The 25,265-nt window shown below is 37.3% G+C and overlaps 1 protein-coding gene across 2 annotated transcripts in view; it reads left to right on the forward strand.

The window, feature by feature from the left end:
- Positions 1–25,265, forward strand: part of LOC112684009 (mucin-16) — a 74,455-nt gene extending 49,190 nt beyond the window's left edge. The window contains exons 2-17 of one of the 2 annotated variants that reach the window (XM_025555296.1): positions 9,234–9,290; positions 10,569–17,429; positions 17,498–17,715; positions 17,788–18,160; positions 18,226–22,281; positions 22,354–22,595; positions 22,689–22,818; positions 22,881–23,027; positions 23,104–23,226; positions 23,300–23,553; positions 23,609–23,857; positions 23,931–24,036; positions 24,114–24,240; positions 24,321–24,435; positions 24,743–24,823; positions 24,929–25,265. In XM_025555296.1, the coding sequence (XP_025411081.1) occupies positions 9,234–9,290; positions 10,569–17,429; positions 17,498–17,715; positions 17,788–18,160; positions 18,226–22,281; positions 22,354–22,595; positions 22,689–22,818; positions 22,881–23,027; positions 23,104–23,226; positions 23,300–23,553; positions 23,609–23,857; positions 23,931–24,036; positions 24,114–24,240; positions 24,321–24,435; positions 24,743–24,823; positions 24,929–24,961 (13,172 nt within the window). In that variant the 3' untranslated portion in view covers positions 24,962–25,265. The remainder of the gene's footprint in view (positions 1–9,233; positions 9,291–10,568; positions 17,430–17,497; positions 17,716–17,787; positions 18,161–18,225; positions 22,282–22,353; positions 22,596–22,688; positions 22,819–22,880; positions 23,028–23,103; positions 23,227–23,299; positions 23,554–23,608; positions 23,858–23,930; positions 24,037–24,113; positions 24,241–24,320; positions 24,436–24,742; positions 24,824–24,928) is intronic. The other variant, XM_025555297.1, reaches the window with a different exon arrangement.

Here is a 25,265-nt window from a genome sequence, read left to right on the forward strand (position 1 = left end):
AAAAAAAAAATCAGAATACTCAGTTGGGCCTACTTCACGAACAGACTGTTTATAGCTGTTATAAAAATCCGCTGCACCCGCGACTGCACCTGCGACCGAAACGTAAATCGTAATTGCGTGTCGCTAAAGCTTTGGTGGGACGAAATGTACGCGATAACGTTGTCATTGCGCGTGTGATAAATTTTCGGTCCGGAGAAAATTGGAATACCGAAACCAAATGCGAATACGCTACACGATGGATTTCCGAGAGACGCTGACATGACGACTTCGTCCGGATTACTGTCGCGCGCGTACGGTTTTACGATCCGTTCCGTAAGTAGGTCTTAACAACTGCGACCGCGGTTAACGGCTGTTGATGAGGTGCGGAGAAAACAACGTTTATAATTGAAATATATATCTGAATATCGTTTCGATAGTGTACGCATGCGTTAAACAATATACGGGAACGACAAACATAAATGCACAACAGGTGTGGTCATAACCATAATGTAATGCCATCGAGGGATGGATAAACACCACACTGTTTGTCGAACGGTCTAAACATACTTTGCATTGCATCACGGATATAAAAATGAAAAAAGGGTATGGGGTTGGACGAAAAAATGTCTTCGAGTTCGTAAAATCATAGACATTAATTTCAAGTTTTTAAAGTGAATAAAATGATTATAAAATATTAAAAAAAAAAAACAAAAACAATAAAGTTACCTTTTATTGCATACATTATACGATAACATATCACATTTCATTAGCAAATTAATTTGAACAATCCTCCTGTTTATATTCTTCTAGATTAGGACTATTGAAAATATATGAATAAATTGAAAGTTATGGTAATGTTTGAAGTATTTTGAGTACCTTAGGCCTAAGGAAGGTGGGCATCAGCTCCCATATGTCCTCCCACCCTTATATCCGAGCTTGCATATGAACGCGAGCTTCATCTTAATTGTTTGGATCGCTACGAACTCCTTCGGTTTTCTTCAGTGGCCACGGAAAACTTTGATTTCAACAATCTTAACTCTTGCGAGTTCGCAATACTACAACAATTTTAACTCTTGCGAGTTCGCAATACTATGATAATACAAACTCGCGCCGAAATCAAATTTTGCTGACCGTTTTAACTATTTTTTCCGTATCACTCGTCCGAATATCAATGTACACAAAATCATAACGATTTTTACGTACTCGTGATACGTATAAATACGATGAACCAAACATATGTCGATTATTATACTCAGTGGTGGAGTATTAGATCTACGGATTGCGTGGTATAAATTAATAATTATTTTTTTTTATTTTAAACACACGTGTTTTGTCTCATTAAACGGTACATTGATACCTAATTGTTATTGAGTCACGCGATAAGTCACCAACGTTATTTTTAAATCAACGGTTTCCGTACACAAATGGAATGTGGTAAATGACTTTAGTGGAGCTTTTGAAGTAGGATCCCGGTGTCACATCTACATTATCCTGACTCGTTTCAAATCTCACTGTATAAAGTTGTTCGGTTGTTTTGAGAGTGACGATCAACGTAGTAATCCCGATGCTAAAATATACAGCTCCAAACTCTAAGTATGTTTCAGTCTACTATATTATGCTGTATATTTAAATCCGCCAAGTCTATTTATCGAGTTAAGTTATAGTGTCTAATCCATCAGACGTCTCGTTTGGTTTAACGTAACGAAGTCATACACCGAACAGCCACCACAACTAATTAACTATCGCGTTACATCTACACAACACAATAAGTGCATTATTATTTAATCAGCATTTGTAATAATACAGTACCTATATGCTATCTATATACTATTTGATGTTTTCATTCTAATACTATTATACGGTTGAAGTTAAAACATAAAAACATGCTAATATTTCCTAGGGTGCATATAACTTAACCTAAAAATGTATTGATCGATCGACGAACAAAGTTCTTGAAATATGCTTTACGACACGTTTTATCGGTGTTCGTTCATAACTGTGACGTGGGACACGATGTATTGAAATAATACCTAAGCGAGGGAAAGTTAGTGCGAACACTCACGTCATACATTTAGTGCTTGGACGAAAAATAAAAAAAAAACCATGACCAAAAGTATACCTACTCTGAAAATACACTCAACAAAAAGCGTAACATTTTTGTAAGAGAAAACACGGGTTCGCACATACACGCGTTTTTAAACACTGCCTATGCACCATTTACGGTCGACCCGTCATTCATCTAGATGTCATCCTTTGATAAATCCATCATCACCGTTGCACAAAGCACCGTAAATTTAACTACCACTATTTTTTTTTCGCAACAATATCACAATATTATTGTTGTAACTCGGAGGCAATGACTCTGTTAGTTTCCCGTCAATTTATATTACTGTTGATGGTGTTGAAACTCGCGGTCCATTTGAATTATTCAATTGTGACTGATGACCATATTACGTATTCGGATAGAAGCTAATTTGTAGTACGAATGTCTGTAGTATAAACCTGCTTGATATATTTTTTGACCGCAATATCGGATTGTTTTTTTTCCTTTTTACTCTAGTTAATTTTTGTTTTAAATTTAAAAAGATAAAACAATTTTATTTGGTGGTGTCGGATTTGATAAATGAAATAACGTTGCATTGAATCGTAAATAACAGAAAAACCTATATTTTTTACACTAGACGTTTCGCAATATAAAATCATCTACAAAAGTGGATAAATATAATTTTGTGGTTACAAATATAAACAGAGGTTTCATGATTGTTTCTAGTCGTGAAAAAAAATTTACTCGTATTCGATTTCACGTGCAAAACATATAATAATCGAATTTTTTTTTTCAAATATTTGACCCAATGTATACGCGTAGCACTGGCCAATGAAAATATTCACTCGAAGCCATTATGTATCATTCGGTTTTAATAAAACAACAAGAACCTGTTTGTATAAGACGTGAGTATATTACACCGTGACCGTTTTGTACAAAAGATAAACGATAATAATATAATAAAATACACGCAAAAACATTAGTTTTTTCGCGTGCTCGAGTTTCGCGGCAAATAGGTTATGGTCGTAACGATTCCCAAAGACAATCCCTTAGCCAGCCGCGCGTACATTGATTTGATCGAAACATATTAAATCGCACGAAACCCACAACCGAACTACAATAGCCTACGAACGAGGGTCGTGATCGAATCGAATTATTGTCGTGCGATCGCGGAGACTTGAACGGCTCGTTATATTAGTATTTCAAACGGAGGTGGTTTGATATCGACGGAGTGCGCATTAGAACCCGAGGTCGACCTGAGTGAACTTCGGATGGAAATTAACGAAATACTTATCGATTATGTCATGGTTTTAAACAATGGGCAGGAATGCTATACGTCTGTTGTCCTATTACTAGATTCATACCGGGCGGTGCATTTTTACGGCACTTTTCTACTTCGCACGCATTTCAAAAACGGTCAGTGAATCCGTCTGGAACTCTAACATGCCATACCATCTCTCTCGTACAACAATGATAAAACACCGTCTGAGGATATTGCCAATTAAAATATTATATTGTTGCGCGCACTCCCAGCAAGACGTACACCGAGGGTAATGCGTTTATCGTGCATACTATACGGACGTGTATACGTATAATCACGCGAAGGATACATGCAAACCGGTTGTCGATAATGATTTCGCGTACGCATGTGCGCAGCTGGCCAACGCGTATTAGTATAACTCACGCGCGCACATATGTGCCTCCGAAAGGGTTAACAGCGAAAAGAACCGCGGCCGGACATGCGTTCGCACACTAACCCACATAACTCGACGGTGATCAATGCGCAGCGGTTAACAAAAAAGTGAAAAAATAAAATGAATGTATAATGATCACGCGGACCCGAAACAATTACGAGTACCGGACGAGTGGAGGCCACACGCGAAGAGCGAGCGCGCAATTCGTGCACTTCTCCGCGTAGGACCGTCTCGATGTTGGTGGCAGATTCTCTTAAATTTTCGACGGAAAATCGTAAAATCAAACCGACGAGACGTGACACACGACATCGGATGAATGCAATTACCAGTTTATATTTGTATATAACTACATAAGTATCAACACGCTTCGATGCAGTCGTTACATTGCAATTGCGATGGGTGAAAAAAAAAAATAAATAAACAAGTCGATAGATTGTACCACGAAGGCTGAATCGGTCGAACGACGACGTTTTAATGAAAATAAATCTCATGCTGCACGACGACGTGATCCGTCGATTTTTAAAAACCTCGCTTGCTCAATGCTCAGCTTTTATGCGGACTTTTAACCGTTTTCGTTGCAAACTTCGAAGAATATGTTGTATTTAACAACCGTTTTCGTTATTCTAGGATTTCAAACGTAATCATGGTGTACAGCAACGTTACGCCTACACTAGTGGTTTTCAAACCGGGTGCCGCGAGGGTTTCTCGCTACGGCGACGTAATGAACTAACGACCGGGAATAATAGAAAATATCTGATGAAGTTGCCCGTGAAAACGTTGGGAAGAGCGCGGTGAGACGGGCTTGAAAAAAAAAAAGTTTGAAAACCACCGGCCTACTTATGTAAATGTGAAATCGCGGTCGGTGAATTTCTTCAGAAGCTCGTCGGATACTGAATGCTGAAAGATGTGTTCCCGTCGAACGGATGTTTGCTCCCCGCGGGGATAATGTTTTCGGTTCTCTAGACCGATATCGGTCGAAACGATTTCGCTGCGGCGGTCTTACATGGACACGGCGTACGCTGATGAGTAACGATAATCGTCGTGAGGAGCAGTGGACAACGCGCGGATCGTCTTATGAATGAACCGGTCGGCCGTCGGTCATGAGCACCAGAGTGACGTCACGTAGACCACCGTCGGGCCTCGGAAGAATGTGCGCGATTTATGATCCTCCGTCCCGGCCCAGCTGCGACCCAAATTGGAAACACAAACGGCGTACCTCCGCCCGAAGCCACGTGCCGGATTCCGTGGATCTGCGACGACGAGGCCTCGGGTTTAAGGGGCAGCTCCGATAGCAGTTCCTAAATTCTTTTGACGGCACGAAATTAACAAGTTCCAAACGTATTACCGTCGGCTGTTGAATAACGATTCCGCGGAAGTTAAACGAAATTAAAAAAAAAAAAAAAAAAACCGATCGTTGATTCGTTTCCAACTCGTTCGCATTTGTTCGTGAATCATCGTCCTGACATTTCGGGACTGAAATCCGTCTTTGGTGCGCTTAAAGGCCATATCAGGAACAGGACGAGGATTCGATGCACGTGGACAGTCGTCCGCGGTCCACTCATCCGATCGGGCGCACCTGAGCCCCGAAAACCAATCGCCTCGTTTTTGGAAACTCTCATCATAATCATTTCCCAGCGCAAGAACACAGTACGCGAAACGCGGGATAAAATATCGATAGATAATGTGCTAGGCGCAAATAATGGTAATTCATTGTAACATGACTCGATGCCGCCGTTACGACATCGTAACTGTCGACCTAGTTTCCGGAAATCGATGCCGTCGGTGCATGACGACTGAAACACGTTTTTGAAAATTATGGATAATTTGATCGTCTAATGAGACCGACGACCGTTTTTCCTCGTCAGCTCCAGTCGAACGCGGACTTTTTAAGAATAAATATCTACACAACGATCTTGCGTCGATAGTATCCGCCGCGCGCCTCTTCCTGTGCAACAATGATCGTAGCTATTAAAACGAATTCAATGTTTCAAAAATGCGTTATTTTATTTGTTATTTCGATTCCGTTATCACACTTTTAGACGTGAAAGTAGAATTAGCGTAAACGAAGGGGTATTATAAAACGACTCTTCTTCCCCAAGCACACGACGGCCATGGACTATTTCTAACAATACGTATTTTTTTACCAACACAATGGTTTTATTGTTCAAAATCGTTTCCCCGAGGATCATATGATGCCACATCATTTTTAACAACTATTTTGTATATATATTCATAATATTTTCGAAAAACAATACCAAAATTGGATTTTTAATGATATAATGCATAATAAAAGTAATTTAGTACGATCGTACTTACGTTTTTTGTGGACAATTTGATATTTTCAATTTTTAGCTTGAGCTCTTCACAAAAATTGGCAGCTATCAATATAAACTGAAATTACATCAGTAACTGACAGAGAGTGATTGGCACTTGTCCGAAAAATGATAAGGACCTAAGAAATTATAAGGTCCGAAATTTGAAAAAGCAGTACCAACTGACTAAATCGAAAATTACCAAATCCAATTATATAATTTCTATTGATAAAAGTTATACAATATCCCTCGATTTTCAAAGCGGGAAAAATACTAATAGGTTATACTGTTCTCAACAAAAATTTTAATTCTTTTCATTTTTTTTGTTTGAATATTTTCAACAAAACTTTTTATTCTTTTTTTACTTTTTTTTTTTTTGCATATTTTCAATAAAAATGGACCAAATTTTAAACAACTATAGTAACGTATAATTATGTAGGTATAACATTGAATCATGGATATGTTTTCGAGTTAAAACTTTGACTTGTATTATTTTAGTAACCAATGTAATTAGAGAAGGGTAATGCTTTTCTATTTTTGCAATTCTTCTTAAAATTCATCTAAAAAACATATCCATGTTATAAATCTATGTAATATATCATGTATATTTATAAATATCTAGCTTAATATTTAATTGTATGTGAACCTTTCGAAAAATATATATGTTTTTCATCATTTTTTTTTTTTAATTTTCTATGTACTAGTAAGTAAATAGTATAAAATATTACATGTTTTAGTTTTAAGTATGTAGTAAAAAATAAGTATTCAAAAATGTATAATTATTTCATATAGTTGATACCTATGTTCATTTTATATGTAACTAATTATGTTATTATTATCAAAAAATATAATTATCATTCAAATGAAACAGTATAACTACTTAAACAAAAAAATAATTTTATAATAGAATTCTTAGAAATTTTACGTTGGCAACACATTTTATGCCGCCGTCTTTCGATTCCGGTCCTTATCATTTTTCGGACAACTGCCCCCAACTCACTGACAGAGATAACTGAAACTCGATTATGACAAAACCGATGGGTATTTTATTAATCAACGAGATTATTTAAAAATAATATTAAATTTACGCGTTCTCGATTGAGTAGAATTAACTATTGCATGTGACATCAAATGATGCCACCGCGCATGAAGAGGTTAATGTTAAAACATTAGCGCCGCCGTCCGTTTTAAAATCGATCCGTCGATAACAGCTCGCGCCCGGTGTGTTCATGAAATAAACGAGTGCAACAGACATTTTAATTCTGAAGACATGTTCGGACGATCAAACAAAAACAATGTGTTTTTTGCTCGATGTTCTCGCTTCGACAACGTATGTCGTTATTACCTTGAACACGATATGACTTTGGCACGCGTTACGCCATGCGCGCATCGTATAAGCACTGTTGATTGCTGGACAGATCAATAAACGTCTAATTAGTCGTTTCGACGAGAAAAGCGGTTTTTCGTCGAAAACAATACGTTAAATTACGAATCGTTATTCGGTCGGAACGCGCCACGAAAACCCGCAGTCCATCGGAAGTCCCGTGCACGCGCAAAACGGGTACCCTGAGGTCGTCGCATGAGTATGGTGCTCGTGCGGAGACGGTGGACCGTCAAATCAGCAGACAGTCGGGGTCAGGACGGTCGCTGGCAACGTGTGGACCCGTTCTGGTACACTCGGATCGGCATGCAAACGATAATAACTTTAATTCGACTCGCGTTGTAGGTCGAGCGCAATCCGATGCTCACAACGTCATCGCAACGCGTGTACGACGTCACCGGATCAAATGGAACTTGTTAAATCGCATTTGTCCCGTGATAATATACGTATTCGATTTTCGTTTTCTAACCCGGTAACCGGTTCTCCCATCCCCCCCTCCCCTTGCGCCGCCTTCGATGGCCCGAGCCATAAGCCCATCGGCAACGACCATCATCACTATTATTGCCCGAGTTCGTTGCACTATATGCCTACCCATGTACAATATAACCGATTCTAATACTTTCCACTGCGTTTTCGCGGTCCCCTCTCTCTTTCCGCGCCCGAAACCGTTCGTCAAAGTCTTGTCACCGTCAGCCCTCTCTCACCGGTGTTGGGTTAGGTTAGCGAATTTCAATGAGTTAACCAAATGTTTTCCGATCGTGTACACCCGTTCGTCGTACTGTACACGTGTCGTTCCCGTTTACTATCCGTACGAACGAACGCGCAATAATTAATAGGAAAAACGAAACGAGACTGTTTTGCAAGTAACCAAATGGAAAACCATAGGATTTAAACAGTATTTTATATTTCGAAACGGAAGCATAATGTACGTAAATATATATATATATTTATCGAGAATCAAATAATACACGGTTTTTGTTCTTTAAATTCTATAAAAGTGCTTAAAAATTCGGTCGAGAATACGATTTTACCGGCACCTATTATGTTGACCACAAATCAATAGAAAACGCGTGTTTATATTTTCCACTCCGTTGTTGTCGTGTTCGAATACGCAATAATAATAGTCTCAACTGTCGTTTACCTATTGTGTCATTCATTGGTAACGAATCGCATTGGATTTAAGTGTAGTCGAAACTTGCTCGTGATCGTAAATTATTATCATCAAAACCAATTATTTGTGTACCGTACTGGCTTTACAAGACGTAACACAATGGATATATATCGAACAAATAATTTTTCGTACGATCTATTATTGTTGTTTTTCCCGATAAACAATTAAGCTATATATTTTTTTATATTTATTTTAAACAAAAAATATTAGTCGTTGTCGATCGCCCAGCGGAAAATCGTCTCATACGAATCAAAGACGCCGTATCGTATATTTTTTCACTTTTCATTGTACGAAAACGCTTTGAACGCGAAGTGAGAATTAAAATTAAACACCTTTCCTTATACACGTGTGTGTATTAAGTGTACTCCGATGTTCGAGAACATCTGCGAAATGGAAATCCATTCAATAACAGTTCGCGTGTCCTAAATTTGAAGTGAACAATTAATAATAACAAATACAACACGCGCACGCACATTTATGAATACGTACGAGTACAACAGGAACAAAACACTGTAATCGTGATAAGTTGCAATAGTATAATTTCTCGTACACCGGTGGTTGTTCGTCGAGAAATAAAATAAATAAAAATATAAATCCTATTTGAAATTATTATTCGCGCCCGTATTAATAGAGTCATATATATGCGTTTTAGGTGATATATTGCTCAATGAAAAAGATAGAAACGTGGAGAGGATCAAAAGAGATGGCGGTAAGTAATTATCAGACGTTTAACAAATTGTACATATTATTTGTAAACTATTTACCTGAACATAATATAAATAACATTTGGTAGCGGTTCGTTGGATGATTTCTATGGAACGAGTGAGCACGCGTCGAATTATTAAATATCTAAAATATTTCTAACAAAACGAGATTTCTTTGTTTACGAAGCATGTTGGTACACACGCGCATCAGCGCTCTTTTACTAATTTTGTTTAAAAAAATGCTTCAAACATCCCATTTAACCTAATTCAAAGATTAGGCTCAGATTAAGGTACTTTAAATAAATTGTTTTCGAGAATTCATAATAATTTCAAAAAAAAAAAAAAAAATTAATTTACATATATAACAAACTCAGATATTCACAATACTGTGACCGTCTTTATTCTCATTTTTTTCTTCTTTATTTTTATAAAATTCGAAAATTTTAACTTTCAATTTTTTTTCTACACATTTTGACATAGGTTATGTGTATGTTTATATAGTAGTGTGTACATTTCTGTAAATTATTGCTGTAAATATTATAATATTTTCACTGTTAAGAAATCACACGAAGCGAATACTTAAATTATTCCAAATTATAATAGTAAAAATAACATTTTAAAAATCATTTTTGTATACAAAAAAAAAACTTATTTCTCTGTGCTAAACTTATATTTTCAATCAATCAAATTGATTTGTATTAACTTGTTAATTTGGCGGTGTTAAAATGTAAGTTATAAAATAATCCATAACCGATTGTTTTTATTATTAATACAATTAATTTATTGTAAAGTAAATTTAAATAAGTAATAATAATTAAAAAATATAGTTACAAATATTTTTAAATATTTATTATTTTGTTGGTATCATCAAAAACGTGGATTTTTTTCACATGATAAATTTGTAAAATGTTTACTCTTTAAAGGTACTTTTATAAAAACATTCACTACTTTATTGTAATATTTTATAATTATATCTTGCTATTCGATTAGGAATTGAAAATCAAGTATTTTTCACAAGGAAAACATTTTTACCCTAATTTAGTTTTTTATTATTTTATCCAATAATTTGTACAATAAGGTGTTAGCATTTACAAAAAATAACAATAATAATAATAACTACCGTGATGAAATCGTGCAAGACTTCGGAAATTCCTTCAAATCACTCGTTCTAAGAATAACTGCTTTACTGTTGTATATATAATTATTATCATATTATGTTTTGATGTATGTGTTGTTTCTTGTCTACTCTGTCGCTCTAACTTTGCTACCCCCCTCTGGTTTAGATGTCACTGTTCTGTTGTTGGACGAAAACGGAAAGAAAAAAACATCCCCGACTGTTGGACTATTGTCGTCGATGGCCCGCACGTTCGTCCAGGACGGTGTAACCACCGAGTACGCGACCCACGTTATCGGCACCACCGTGGGCGACCGTTACGCGCACATAGTGAGCACCGGTTCTCGAGTGTTTTACGATAATATAAAGCCGACCAACCGGCACGACACGCCCGAGATTAACTTGCAAACCATATTGGACAACTTGGGGCAACCGCATGTATACGAGCACATCAAGGAAGAGGAAACGAATTTCATAAAAGGCAAGCAAACCGAGCCACTCCCGACCACTGCGGAACCGATCACCAAAGCTAACGTATCCGTTAGACAGGAAGTGTCGGTGAGGAAAAACTTCAGCCCGGATTCTATTAAGCCGGCAAAAGTGAACGCGAAAAATGGATTACCGACGTTTACGGTCAAAAGCAACGACGAAGACTATTTGCCAGCGGCGGAAGTCACTACTAAGCGCGAGGACTCGTTCCGCAACAAACTAAGAGCGTCGAAGAACTTGTTCAGGAACGGACTCAAACCGGTCGAGGTTAAAAAATACGAGACCGTGACGTATTTCGGATTCGCGGACTTCATGACCACTGTCGGCAACACGGTTATTATATTTATGCCGAAAACGCCGACGCTGCCCGATGCCACGGGCGTCACGAGCATCAAAGGCGAAGCGACTCTCCGACCCGAAGACATAATCAGTCCAACGAAATCTGTGACATTAACGACCGCTAAATCGTTGGAGCCCACCGCGGAGAACTACGCTAATGCTATAGAGTCTAGTATGGTAACCGCAGAAGAAACGATGGCCTTGCCTACGGAACCGCTGTCCCGGCGCATTTCAGAAACCACAAGAGTGTTTAACAACGAACAAGAAGCATTGGGCCTATTGAAAACAATCGGGGGCGTGGATGTGATCGACAGCAGGACGACCAGACTAACCACGTTCTTCTATGGCTCGTACATTAATGGTAAATACACGCAGCTGGAGCAAACCGTCTCGACGTTACTCTCGAAACCGTTACAAACTTCTAAACCATCTAAGGCCGAAATACCAATGACGAAAATACCTACGACGACCGAACCTCCGGTGACGACCGAACTTCCAGTGACGACCGAGAAAATCATGAACGAAATCACTACCGAATCGGAAGTAGACGTTCCCACGACACCGGAAGAAGAAGTTGCCATTTCGCCGACTTCATCTTCCGATGGAACGTTGTACAAGACGTACACATATTTAACGACGTTCTTCATCCCTGTAGACGATAATTTGACTACTACGTCCGTAAAATCAAGGATCGTGCTGTCACCAGAACCTACTCACACGACCGAAACCTCAATGACTCAAATCACTACGAGTACAACGGAAACTATTCCTACAACAACTCCTGGAGATGACGATATTATGAAATCTACTACAACGGAGGAAATGACGATTATAACTGAAAAAGAATCGGATGAAAAAGAAACGCCAGAGTTGACTACTATTCCAATGAAAGAAGAAATGACCACAGAAAATCCTGTTACTAAAGATTCCGATGATGACGAAATGATGACTGAAATGATGACTCCGACAACTATAAAACCAGAAAGTGAGGAAGAAGTGGAACTGTTATTCAAAACATTCTACACGACGTACACATATTTGACAACATTTTTCGAACAATCGACCACTAGTGTTTTAAGTAGAGAAGAAGTAGTTACTAATATTATCACATCTACGCTGGAAAAAGATTTTCTTGCCACTGATCCCGCGGTAGCCGGTCTTTTCGATCGGGAAGAAGGAAACTTATTAAATACTGTAGCGCGTGAGACAGCAAGGAGTCCGAGAGTATTAGCTACCCGCGTTGGTTCAGGAAGACCATCTTCTGCTTTCTTACAAAAGCCTTCTGATGATTTATTTGCTTCTACTTTAGATTCGGTAGACTTTAAAAGAGAATTAGCCACTCCCCCGTTAGACGATATTAAGACATTTTCAAAAACGTATACGTATTTAACAACACGTTTAAACGAAGGATCGGTCAACCTCAAAAATCAGGCTAACATGGTTAAGTCGTCAAATATTCCATTTTCACTACGTATTCAACCAACTTCAGCACAAAATGTCATCAAACCTACAGTACTAAAAGTACCAGACGCAATGTCGGAACCTATGGATGAGCCAGAAACTGTTCATGAAGAACTGAACGATGAAAAACAAGAAGTAGAAACAAAAAAAGATAAAAAAAATGAAACTTCGGTTACACCATCATACAAATACGACATGACTATCACGAGAAATCGTACTAAATATAATACCGACGACGATAAGAAGCCTATGAACGACGTAATTAGTGAATCAATGGTTACGGATACGAAATCAATCTCGTCAAACACAATTAAACGAAAAGTGTCGACTGATGAAGACGAAGATATGGAAAGTTCTGAAACGAATGATAATATAGAATCTTCTCCAACACATCAATTGCAAACTAGTTATACGACCTATACGTATTTTACTACGATTTACAAAGGCAGTTCTAGCGAAATCGTTAGTCGATTTGAAACGGTAACAAATGTAATACCTCATACAATTGAACCGACTGAGATAGACAATTTGAACAGTGAAGAAACTTCACTGCCAGTAACTTTTTTCACGACTTACACTTATTGGACAACTCTGTACAAAGACGGTAACACAATAGTTACTAGTCGTGAAGATACGTTAACCAATGTTGTGTCTCCTACTGTATCAGATAGTATTAAAATTACACCCACAATAAAGCCATCATCAATGCTTACGGCTACTGAAAAACCACACGAACTCGAGCCTACTACGTTCTTCACTACGTTCACATATTTTACCACTTCTTACCTTGATAATGAAACAATAGTGAACAGTAGATTGGAAACCGTAACTAATGTGATGAACACAACAAGTGCTGAAGAAAATGTATCTAACGAAAATAAAAGCGAGGATAGTGTTATTAAAACTATGCCAGAGAAACCATTGACTGACAGTACACCAATTGCAGTTTTGAAACCCATAGGGTTGATATCATCCATCTTAACCCAAGAAGTTAACAATGGGGAAACGACTTCATTTACTACGGATGTATATGGCACTTACATTGATGGATTATACGCCCAAGTACTCGAGAGCCGGTCAAATATTGTTAAAAACGTATCACCGAGTGGAATGAAATCTGATGGTAAAAATACAGGTATTGTGGCGTTGAACGAGGGTAAAATTATTGACGCTGACGGAATCAGTACCACATTTTACACAACAAAAGCTATTGGTACTTATATTGATCAGCTTTACGCTCAAGTCATAGAGAGCACATCGTCAATTAAGGTTAATGATAAGAAAGTTACTGATCCTTCTACAACAGTACTAGGTGCTAAGACATATCGAACTGGTTTAGTAAGTTTAATTGAAGGTACAAGTGTTAAAGACATAAGTACAACTTACTATGAAACAAAAGTTATAGGGAAAGTAGTAGATGGAAAATATACTCAAGAATTTATAAGCGATTCTAAAGTTAAAACAGGAGTGAAACCTACTGCCGTTCAAGAAATTAAAGCTTCTTCCACACAGTTGAATGAAATTTTGCAAAGCGAAATGCCTATATCACCGTCCCCTGCAGCAATTGAAAGTTCACAGGGCGAAAACGGTTCTACAACCGAAAAAAGCGAAGAAACCGAAGATTCTAAAAAGAAAACTTTTCCTGTAATTAGGCCATTCGCTTCAAGGCCCAGACCAACATTCCAACCGAAAAAAAAAACTATTGACAGTGTAGGTGCTGCTACTATAAATAGGAGTATAACACCCACAATAGTCGCTACTCCAGCGTTAAAATCAACCGAAAAGGGTGTAGGAGGACCCTCTAGCAGAAATCGTTTTTCGGGAGTCAGAAAATCTAGTTCATCTCAACTGCCCGAAATAATTCCATCGTCGTCAAATAGCCGAAAATATTCTAGATCCAAAAGTGCTAATACACCAGTAATCTCACCTTCGGTCAATTTCAAGAATAGAACACCTTCTTCGACATTAAAAATCACACCCACATCATCAACTACGCCTAGTTTTGGAGGTTCTAGAAGAAGTAGTTTGAGTCAAAGACAATCAAGCTCGAGGCTGAGCTCAGATATAACACCCAAAAGTTCAATACCGTCAAGGTTCAGAATAAGACCGACAGCATCTTCGAATTTTAATCGACAATCAAGTACTATAACAACAAGTACTGAAGAAATACCGGACAACAATGAGGTTAGCACATCATTAGTGTTAGACGAAACTTTATTAACTTCTAATAATGATGAGGAAGAAATCGCTGCATCACCATCAACAACGGAATCATCAAGAAGAGGAAATAACCCTTTGTTAAAACTTCGTCGACCTCCATTACCTAAAACTTCAATTACAACACAACCTCCAAGAAGAAATTCTGCAAGAACTACAGTTAGAACAACAACAAGTACCACTACTACCACACCTAGGCCCCAAAGACCAAAAACACCAAGTCCTTTAATTACACGTAACCGGCCAAAACCGGTTAATGGATTGTTGCCGTCTAGAAGTTTCGGTAAAAAAGAACAAGAACAAGAAGTAACAAGTGAACAAAGTTTGGACGAAGAAAAACTGCCACAAGAAATCAATGTAGATGAAGTGATTGATGATAATTTCGATAGTACCGTTACACAAGTTGAAGCACAATCCAATGCAGTATCGGAGACAGAGCGACCGTTAAGGGGTAGTCGTACTTTTAACAATAACCAAGTTCAAATTCGGCCTTTTACTAGAGGAAGAAGTAGAGCAAGAAGACAAGTCGAATTTGGAAACAAATATGATAACAGTAGAAGTTATAGAAGTAAACAGCCAGCTAAAAATACTGCCGTAGATTATTACTATTATGATGAATATGTGGAGCAAGAAACTCCTGCACCGGTAAGAACACCTCCACCTTCAAGAAGGCAACCAAGTCGATCTAGACAACAACAGCAACAACAACAGCCACAACAACAAAGAGTAGCACCTACTACTTCGTCTTCTACTGTGGGCAGATCACAGTTCACTTTACGTGAAAAGACTCCTACAACAGCGGCTCCAGCGCCAACTTCGAGAACTTCGAATTTTAGAAGAACGCGACCACCAGTGCAACAAGAATCTACTACGGCCAAAAGATTATCTAGATTAAGGTATCCAACTACAACACCGGAACCAGTACGCAATAATCGCCGTTATACGCCCTCGGCGCGTAGACAAAATACGCGAACAAGAAACAGAGAAGATCTAAATACGTTTTCTAACTCTCAGAGTATTTTCGATGGATCGATCACAGTCACACATAAAATACCAACAGAATTAACAATACCTATAGTTATAGGGAAAAATACGGAGTACAAACAAGTTTTGACAGCTAAACCTAGTATCGAAATACTCGGGCCTCACCAATATAGTACTGTGGCTGGTAAAAATGGTTATCCAGTAATTCAGCTTGCCAGAGAAGTCACTGAAACATTACCGAGTGGCGCTACAGAAATAACTAAATTTATTATTTATGAACAGCCGACAAGCAGTGTAACGTTTACTCCCACTTATATTAGAGGAAGAAAAACTTCGTACGCTCACATTGTACCTAGTACCATTTATGAAGTGAAACCCGAAGTGAGTACCATTCAACCACAACTGGCTAATAATGCACCATTGGCCAATTTACTGTTGTCGCAATTGCTTTTGGGTAACTTGGGGATTCAGCAAACGGCAAATCCATTATTAGCTTTGAATTCAGCAATGGCTGTCCCGCAATCACCCACCACAGAGTTCAAAACAAAAAGTACGACTTATGTAACAACAGTAACGCACTCCACGTCCACTGTACTACCGATTACTTTTAGAGGAAAAGTAATTTCCACAACTGTTATTGACAGTTCGTCTAATGTTATTACGGCTACTGAATATATCACTGAAACAATAGTTACAACTCCGACTATCCAACAGTCTAACAACCAACTAAATACATTATTATTGCCTGCATTACTACAAGCTCAGCTGCTAGGACAAGCGACTACATCAAACAGTCTACTTGGTAGCATTGATTCCACGCATGATGAACTTCTCCAAGAGTTAATCGAACCAACCCCGAAGTATGAAGATAATGTTTCACAAAAAGATGATTCTAAACCGGCAAAGAAAAAAAGTATAGCTAAGAAACCACCAGACCCGGCTATACAACCGGCGGAAGCGAGTGTTGTGACACTATACGTATCCGGTAAAAGACCCGGAGAGTTTAGTACAGTTTTATCGACGGTAAATTTTGATGAAACTGTAACCGTTCGTAAACGTGAGGTAGAACCTTCGTCGGTTATCGATTTATTGGCGACTGAATTTGAAGACATTTTGCTGTCGTCTACCAATGATGAGCAAATTCAAAGATATAACGAAGAAGAAACACAAAGCTTAGAAAGTATATTAGGTGATGTGAGTAAAAATGTGAAAATTGAAAACCGTGCTACAAAAGTTAAAGTAGTCATTGTTGAGCCCTCTTCTCAACAAGCCCAAGAATCTACCGGTCATTTTTTATTGAAAGGCTCCGCTGATACTCCAGTTCAGCGGGAAGTCATAAACTCAAAAATCTGGAGTTTAAAAAATCGAAAAAAAAGAGACACGTCCAATTTTCTATCTACTAAGGACGTATTTCTGTTCGATTTTCCAAAAACACCGAAAACATTTTTAACCCAAAGCATTTTTTACAATGTTGGTGATAGGGACACTTCTTCTTTTACTTTCTCAAAAAATCTACAAGACTATAAAACTGGCACCATAGGTAAGATTTTGTTTTATAATAATAATTCTTAGAACGTCTGGTTTAATAATTAATTATTCATATTTTAGCTGATGAGCAAAGGGGGTTTGATGAGAGGCGATTTAATTTTGCTACAAAAAAAATGAGCAATGGCGTCGAAGTTATAGTTGCTGGAGACAAAAGTACTTATCCCGGCCAAGCCAGCGTATTAAGGGTACTACCCACATCGCAAGCAAAGCCCATTACACTCGCTCCAAGTACACTGACCGATCACATGCTTATGATGCTACCCCATCCAATTAAACAAGTTTGTTCTAGAGATTATTTGTTTTTCATATAATCATTGAATAGTTTTCTTCATTCTTAAATTTCGTTGTAGAGCATGAATAATCAGTTTGTTACCAAAACATATCTGACTACATATACGTATCTAACAACATTTTTGGATGGAGAAGCTACTGTTGTATCCAGCCGAGAAAAAGTGGTATCTAACGTCGTAACAGATGAAGTGAATAAAATCACTCCTACTTCTACACTTAGTCAGGTAACATTGACAGCCAGTCCAAGTTTAGAAACCGGTGTGTACCACACGACTTATACGTATTTGAATACCATCGTTGATGGAGACATACCTCTCGTCATGACAAGTCGCAAAACTGTAGCTAATACAGTAACAGCGCCTCATGAGTTTCTCACTCCTTTACAACCATCTGAACCAGCTTATCATAATACCAACACCTATCTTAATACAGGTAAGATTACTGATATATTTAATTTAATTTTTTTTTTTTGTTACCATAATCATTATTATTCTTAGTTTCGTTTACCAAAACGTTGAATGATGGTCCTGATTACACTGTGGTAAGCACAGAGGATATATTGACTCAAGTAGTAATAACACAAACGGACAACACACCGACGTTGGATACAGTGAAGTTGAACCTGGAAAGTGCATTATCGGATGTGACTAAAACGTATTACGTCACGTATACGTATTTAAACACCATTCAAGATGGAGACAATACAATTGTCAAGTCCGATATATCAGTATCTTCGGATGTAGTCACAGAAACGTATCCAGTATCAACTGCAATGCAAGAGATACAAATGACGCGTACCGTTGATAAATTACCATTTCATTTGTACGCCACTAAGACCTATTTAACAACATTTACTTATTTCACCACATTGTTGAAAGATAATGATGGGAAAAATCCATCCAGCACACAAGTTAAATCAAGAACCAAAATTGTACAGAACATAGTAACTGAATCATTAAACACTTCAATATTTAATACAGATTATTTATCTTCGATAAGCTCGTCTGTACATAATGAAAAAATACCTATCACTGCCACTGCAACTTTGGACAATGGTCAAAAAATAGAATTCACTGCTATGAATGATTTATTGCCAAGTAAACAATTTGAAATTAATCCAACCCAATCTATTCAAACACAAGAAACGTTAAAACCAACAATAACTGAAAACACTTATAAGCCTGCTGATAAGTTGAAAGATACAATCAAGCCATCAAGTGTAAGTAAAGTGTCTCAAAAGACTGAAATTCAAAAACCACCGAAAAAAAACTCTCCGACCAAGTCTGAACAACAATTACCAACAAATACAATAACTGTCAAGCCAGATAATACGAACGTCGGAGGATTAATTAATTTTGGAACAATAGGAAGTAGCTTAACTGCTCTTAAACCTGTTATCAGTGCTGTTGCTGGTATAATTCAAAATAATTTAAAAAATGAACAAAAAACCAAAAATGTCCATGTGCTACAAAAATCAACACCAAAACCAATGAAACAAGAAACAACAAGTCGAGCTCCAATATACATACCAGTTGGTGGACTAGCAGACTCTGACGGATCAGAAAGTCAACAATATCCAGATACAGATCAAAGGCATCCACACGTTGGACCTGCAAGGCCACCTGTTGAAGCGTCTTTAATATCTGGAGGAATTCCTATAAGCCCTGGTGAAGTAATTACGACAAACAGTGATGTAATAATTGGTAAGCCTTCAGTTTTAGGTCCAAGACCACCTATAGAAAATTCAAAGAAAGAAGAAACACCTTATGGTATGAGGCCTCCGATTGAAAATTCAAATAGAGAAGAAATACATTTCGATATAAGACCACCGATAGACAATTCGAATAGAGAAGAAATACCTTATGGTATAAGACAACCAGTAGAAAATTCAAAGAGGGAAGAAATACCTTTTGGTATGAGACCACCCCCTCCTCCACAGTTCAAAGACAAAATTTCCGTTCCGAATAATTTTGCAAGAGAACACTTGAAAAATCCATTACCTCATACAGATAGAAAAAATAATCAGCCTCCTCGATATCACGAAAATCGCGTACAGGCTCAATATCAATTGACGAATGCACCAATTAAGTCTGAGGTTAATATTATACCATTAAGCAAACCAGATCCTTGGCCTACAAAGTTTGTGACTGATGTTCAGCCGTTGGTTTTAAAAAATCCAGATATTCAACCACAAGTTAGTTATGGTAATCAATATTTGATCACATCCAATCAACCAGCGTTTTTGGAACAATCTTCTATTGATCCGTTATTGGTAAATATAAAACCATCTCAAGTTGCCCAAGTTGTGATTCCGCATGGAAGTCAAACAGCATTAATATATAGTGATCAACCTGCAGTTGGCCACGGTCCTAAAGGAGAAATTTTTAATGACCCACAGCCATATCCGGAAAACCATGTAAACCCAGGCTTTGTAGGATTAGAAATTTATGGTACCTTAAATCCAACGAATAATGTTGCATCAAAAATACCAGCGAATGCAATGAATTTTGACATTCCCGTCTCTCCAGCAGGAGGCATAACTGTGGGTGACTCGGAATCACATCATACCGTTCTGTTCGATAATGAGACGGAAGAAGTTAAAACAAGACCTGTACACGTTTTAAAACCACCACAGATTTCGAACAATCAATATTTAACACCACCGACAATCTCTCAAGTTAACTCATTCGTAAGAAGACCCGATGCCGTACTTTCAGTCGAAGATGATTTGTTACAATTTGAAGACGGTGAAGTCACCCAAGAATCGAAAAAAAATCCACTAAGACCCGGAGAACTCCCGTTTGGCGTTCATAGTAGTGAGTTGGATGACGATCGAACTCCAATAATTACAGGCAAACCTATCGTTGGTAATTTTAAAGGTGAAGAACAAACGTTGTCGATCGGACAACCTGTAAGTAACAATGAACAAACGGAATTAAAACCCGGACACTTTGTTGTTCCAAATAATAAACGTCCTGATCTCCAATATAATATACAACATTCAAAAAATGAACAAGCAATGATAAATAATGCAATAAAACAGAATAAACTTATGATTAATGTTCCACCAAGGGATGATATTAAACAAGCTATGAATATGGACGAGAAAGTACCACCACTACCAATAGTTAAACATGAACACAATGATTTAGAGAGTCAAAGTAGTACACCACAACCATCCATTGTTAAACCAAACCGTGACAATGAAGTGGTAGGCTTATCGCCTCCTCCGATTCTTACACATTCATTGAAACATGATAACGTTACACAGAGACCTTTAGGATCTAAAAGACCTTATCGCCCACAGCTAAAACCTTCAACTTCGGCACCACCATATCAATTTGAAAGACCACTGACTAGAAGACCAGTAAAGCCCTCTAATAATCAAGAAGAAATGATTTTGAAACCTTTATCAACGACCGCGAAAATTGAACCTGTTCATAAATGGGAGACTCCTTCGAATTCAAGACATGATTATAGATCAAAATACAAGGAGGAAAAGCCTGAAATATTGAAAGCAGAAAGTAAAGTCATCAGTCAAGGCTCAAATATCAAATCAAATGTACAAGAAAAACCTAACGAAAAAACCGTTATTTTTAGCGGTCCGGTAACAAATGTAATACCTACTGTTATCACAATGGACACAATGAAATGGCATGAATACAGCCCTATTTCAAGTACAGAAAGTAAAATCGAAACAGTGCAATCTACAACAGAAACTCCAGCGCTAACATCGTCTACTCTTGGTATAATAAAATCGTACACCACACCTAGTAAGCCCACCACAAGTAAAACTACCGACTATCATAGCGTTATTAGTGTTGTTGTTAAAAACGAAGAAAAAGTCGAGGAGAAATCTAGTGAAAAGGAAGTTGAAAATCCAACAACGCCAAAGCAAAAATCACAAATGAGACCTCAGGTCACAATATTACAATTACCAGAAAGACCTTCATTCATGGACGAGTTCCATAAACAATTACATCAAGGATCATCGCTCCCGACGCGATTTGTTACTCATACACAAACGTTATCGGTAACTATAACGGAAACAACGGTCTTACAAAGTGATGGACTTGAACCATCTACACATACACTTGTTCTCACTAAAACACAAACCTCCACTTTAGTGGATACAGTCACTGAATTCCATACGTTGGTTAAACCCACGCAAGTCCTGTCTACAATAACAACCACGCTTCCCGCGTCTATTCACTCTGATCCAGTGCTTTTAGCACCTGTTGTTGAAGGTACAAAAACAAAAACCATAAATGTGCCACCGGACGAAAATGAAACATTATTAGTGGTCATGACAGATAAAAAAGGAGGAGGCGGGAACCATGGAATACCGCCAGAAATACAAGTTCCCGATGAAACAAACGAAATAGGACCCAGTGATGTATTGTTGAGTGGTATTTTAACGCATTCATCAGATTCTGAATGTCGACCTGAATGCAAGGCATCAAAAAATGAAATATGTCAAAGAGTAGAAAACGTTATGAGATGCGTCTGTAGGCCCGGTTTTGCAAGAATATTTATGGACCGACCTTGTAAACGTGAGTAATGATTTTGATATATTTTTATAGTACTATTCTAAAAACTGTGTAAAAATTATGTATTTTTATCAGCAACTTATACGTACACAATGAAGTTGGTATTGGACAAATTCCGCAAAGAACCAATTAAGTATTCGTCAAATTTAGAAAACCCGGGTTCAAATCAATATCAGCAATTAACCGAAGCCACAAGGGAAGGACTGAACCGGATGTCAATGCAATCAGATCTAAGAGATATTTACCACGGTGTGATTGTAGGAGGTTTTGAACCTGTTGAAAATGGTGAAAAAGCCGCCGTTTCATATATAATACAGGTAATGTTTTACCGACGATAATACTCGTATTATTCTTAATAAATTCTTATTACTATAGCTTTTAATCTTTAATTGTTTTACTTTAATTTTAAGCTATCTGAAAACGCAGAAGACACTAAATTGTGGGAAGCGACGAAAAAATCACTGAGGGCTACGAATTACAGTTTAGGAGGAACCGACGTATTCGCTGCTCGTGATCAATTACAATTATTGTCAGCAGAAGGTATACAAAATATTTACCAGTAATAATTTTGTTCAAAAACTTAAATTGTATTTTTTGATAAGATTTTGATGAATGTACCGATTCGAAGTTCCACGACTGCTCAGATAATGCTAAATGTTTTAATTTACACGGAACGTATACTTGCAGCTGTAAAGAAGGATTCACTGACCTTTCGCATAACACTCAATTCCCTGGTCGAGTTTGTTCATGTAAGTAATTTAGATTTACTTATTTTTATTAGAATCTATGCTTTCAATGTAAAATCATTGGATGTTTATTTTTTAGCCGAACTTATTGGATGTGACGTGTGTAACTATCATGGTACTTGTTATTTAAGCAATCAGGACCAGACGATCTGTGAATGTTTCCAATGGTACGCTGGTAAACACTGTCAGTTTAACTTGAAAGGTAAATAATCTTATAAAATATGCAATATTTTATACTTAAATAAAGTTTTAATATTTAATTTTATTTTTATCAGTTTTATTATTGGGTTTGATTGCCATTGGAGTGATGTTATTGTCACTACTTGTCGCGTGTTTGTTAATGGCTTGTTGTAAAAAACGATCCAGGGAGTCGGTTATGGGTTTGTATCAACCTCAACGTCCAGTTATAGGTTTCAGACGTTATAGAAATATGATAGCGACGACGAGTGGAGACAAAAGAGCGATGATCAGTGTCGATACAGGCAGCGAGACAAGCGTCGACCATACCCCTCCTCCTTATGTTAAACAAGTGAGTGGTATAACATTTTGATGGTGAAGTAATTTAATGACTGCAAATAATATAGATTGTCAATATGCAGAGACAAACTCACGCGCAAGTCCATTCTCAAATGAAGGCCCCATCTCCATCTATTCACGGGGGCAGTACCATGCGTAGTGGATTGGAACAAAGAGATAGAAGTCTTACTGTAATGATACCTAGGGCGAAGTATAGGTCAACCCCTCAGCAGGCTCCGTCGATATTAACCATGTCCACTTTTGGACCGGAACAGAAAGCAATGTCGTACTTGGACTCCAGACAAACCCCGACAAAGGTAGTCAATTATTTACATAATTTCGATGAAATATGTGGAAAAAATGTTTTCAATGCACGTTGTTTATATGTAGGGTTCAAGATGTAGCAGCAGGAAGCCGAGTGATTCGACTCAAAGATCCGTAGATATTCAACCTCCCCAACGGAAAAAACACGCTGCTCCAAGAAAACCATCTACCGGTATAATATTGAATTAATTATTTTAAAGACCAACCAACATTTTCAATTAATCACAATATATGTTTAATATAATATAGGGGCACTAGTGTCCGCTGGATTCGAGGTTTCGGCTACCGTTGTTAAAACTAAAGAGCTAGCCGAAACATATGTAGGCCATGAGGACGACAAACCAGATTTCAACACTGGTAGAACGACAGCTGCGAGGTAAATAAACCAACACAAATGTTATACGTTGCGAACAATTTTATTTTTTATCTATCAATTATTTGTTAATTACGATCTAGAACTGTGTCTGTAGCAAGATCATTTGACGAAACGACCATACAACCACCGACGAGACGCTATCATCCGGAAAGTCATTATGAATCGAAATCACAGTACTCGCATAAAACAAATGATGTAAGAAAAATTATTATTCACTCAAATTACATTATATTTATATGTATAATATTACGAAACATGGAGAAAAATTCTATTGTAATTAATAAAACGCATTGAAAAAATGGGCTTACCTCTCGTAACCTACAGCAAAGATTTCGGCGAACAAAAATAAAACAGAAATTAGTAATCTGTTAATACTCGGAAATTAATAAATAAATAAATGATTTATATTTAGAAATAAATAAATGCATAGTCTGGAGTTAAAGACTAAAAAATATTATTATTTTTTAGTATATTAATATGTAATTTTGTTGGTTTTTTTTAGGAAGGTCACACAATGGTCGAAAGAGACTTGGGCTCCACGTATCTGATGCCTCAATCAAAACTATATAAACCTGATAACAGGGTAATTTATATAAATAAAACAATATTACATATATTGGAAAATTACTACTTACGTTAATTGTTGATGCGAAATGTGAATTCAGTCGTTAAATTTTTATTATTACAGGGCAGCGATACATCGAACTTCGACTCTCTATGACGGAATTAAATCCGTATTTAATCGATCATGCCATATAATAATATAATTAACAGTCATATGAGAATTCCATGAGAAATATTCGTTTCAATTTCGGCAGATTAATCATCTTAAGAATTTGTCAAACGCTGGATTCGTACGCACAGTAATATAATACATGTAATACTAAAATAAATGTTTCAGATAATCATCTTATGTTATATCTATGTTGTACAGCTTCCAAAACTCTGTACTCTTAATTTATTGTTGTATAATGATATTATATTATAATGTCCTAAAACAATATTAATGTTAGTGTTTATAATAA

The sequence above is a fragment of the Sipha flava genome, unplaced genomic scaffold (assembly GCF_003268045.1).
Source record: "Sipha flava isolate LNK unplaced genomic scaffold, YSA_version1 239_pilon_pilon, whole genome shotgun sequence".
Taxonomy (NCBI): Eukaryota; Metazoa; Arthropoda; class Insecta; order Hemiptera; family Aphididae; genus Sipha; species Sipha flava.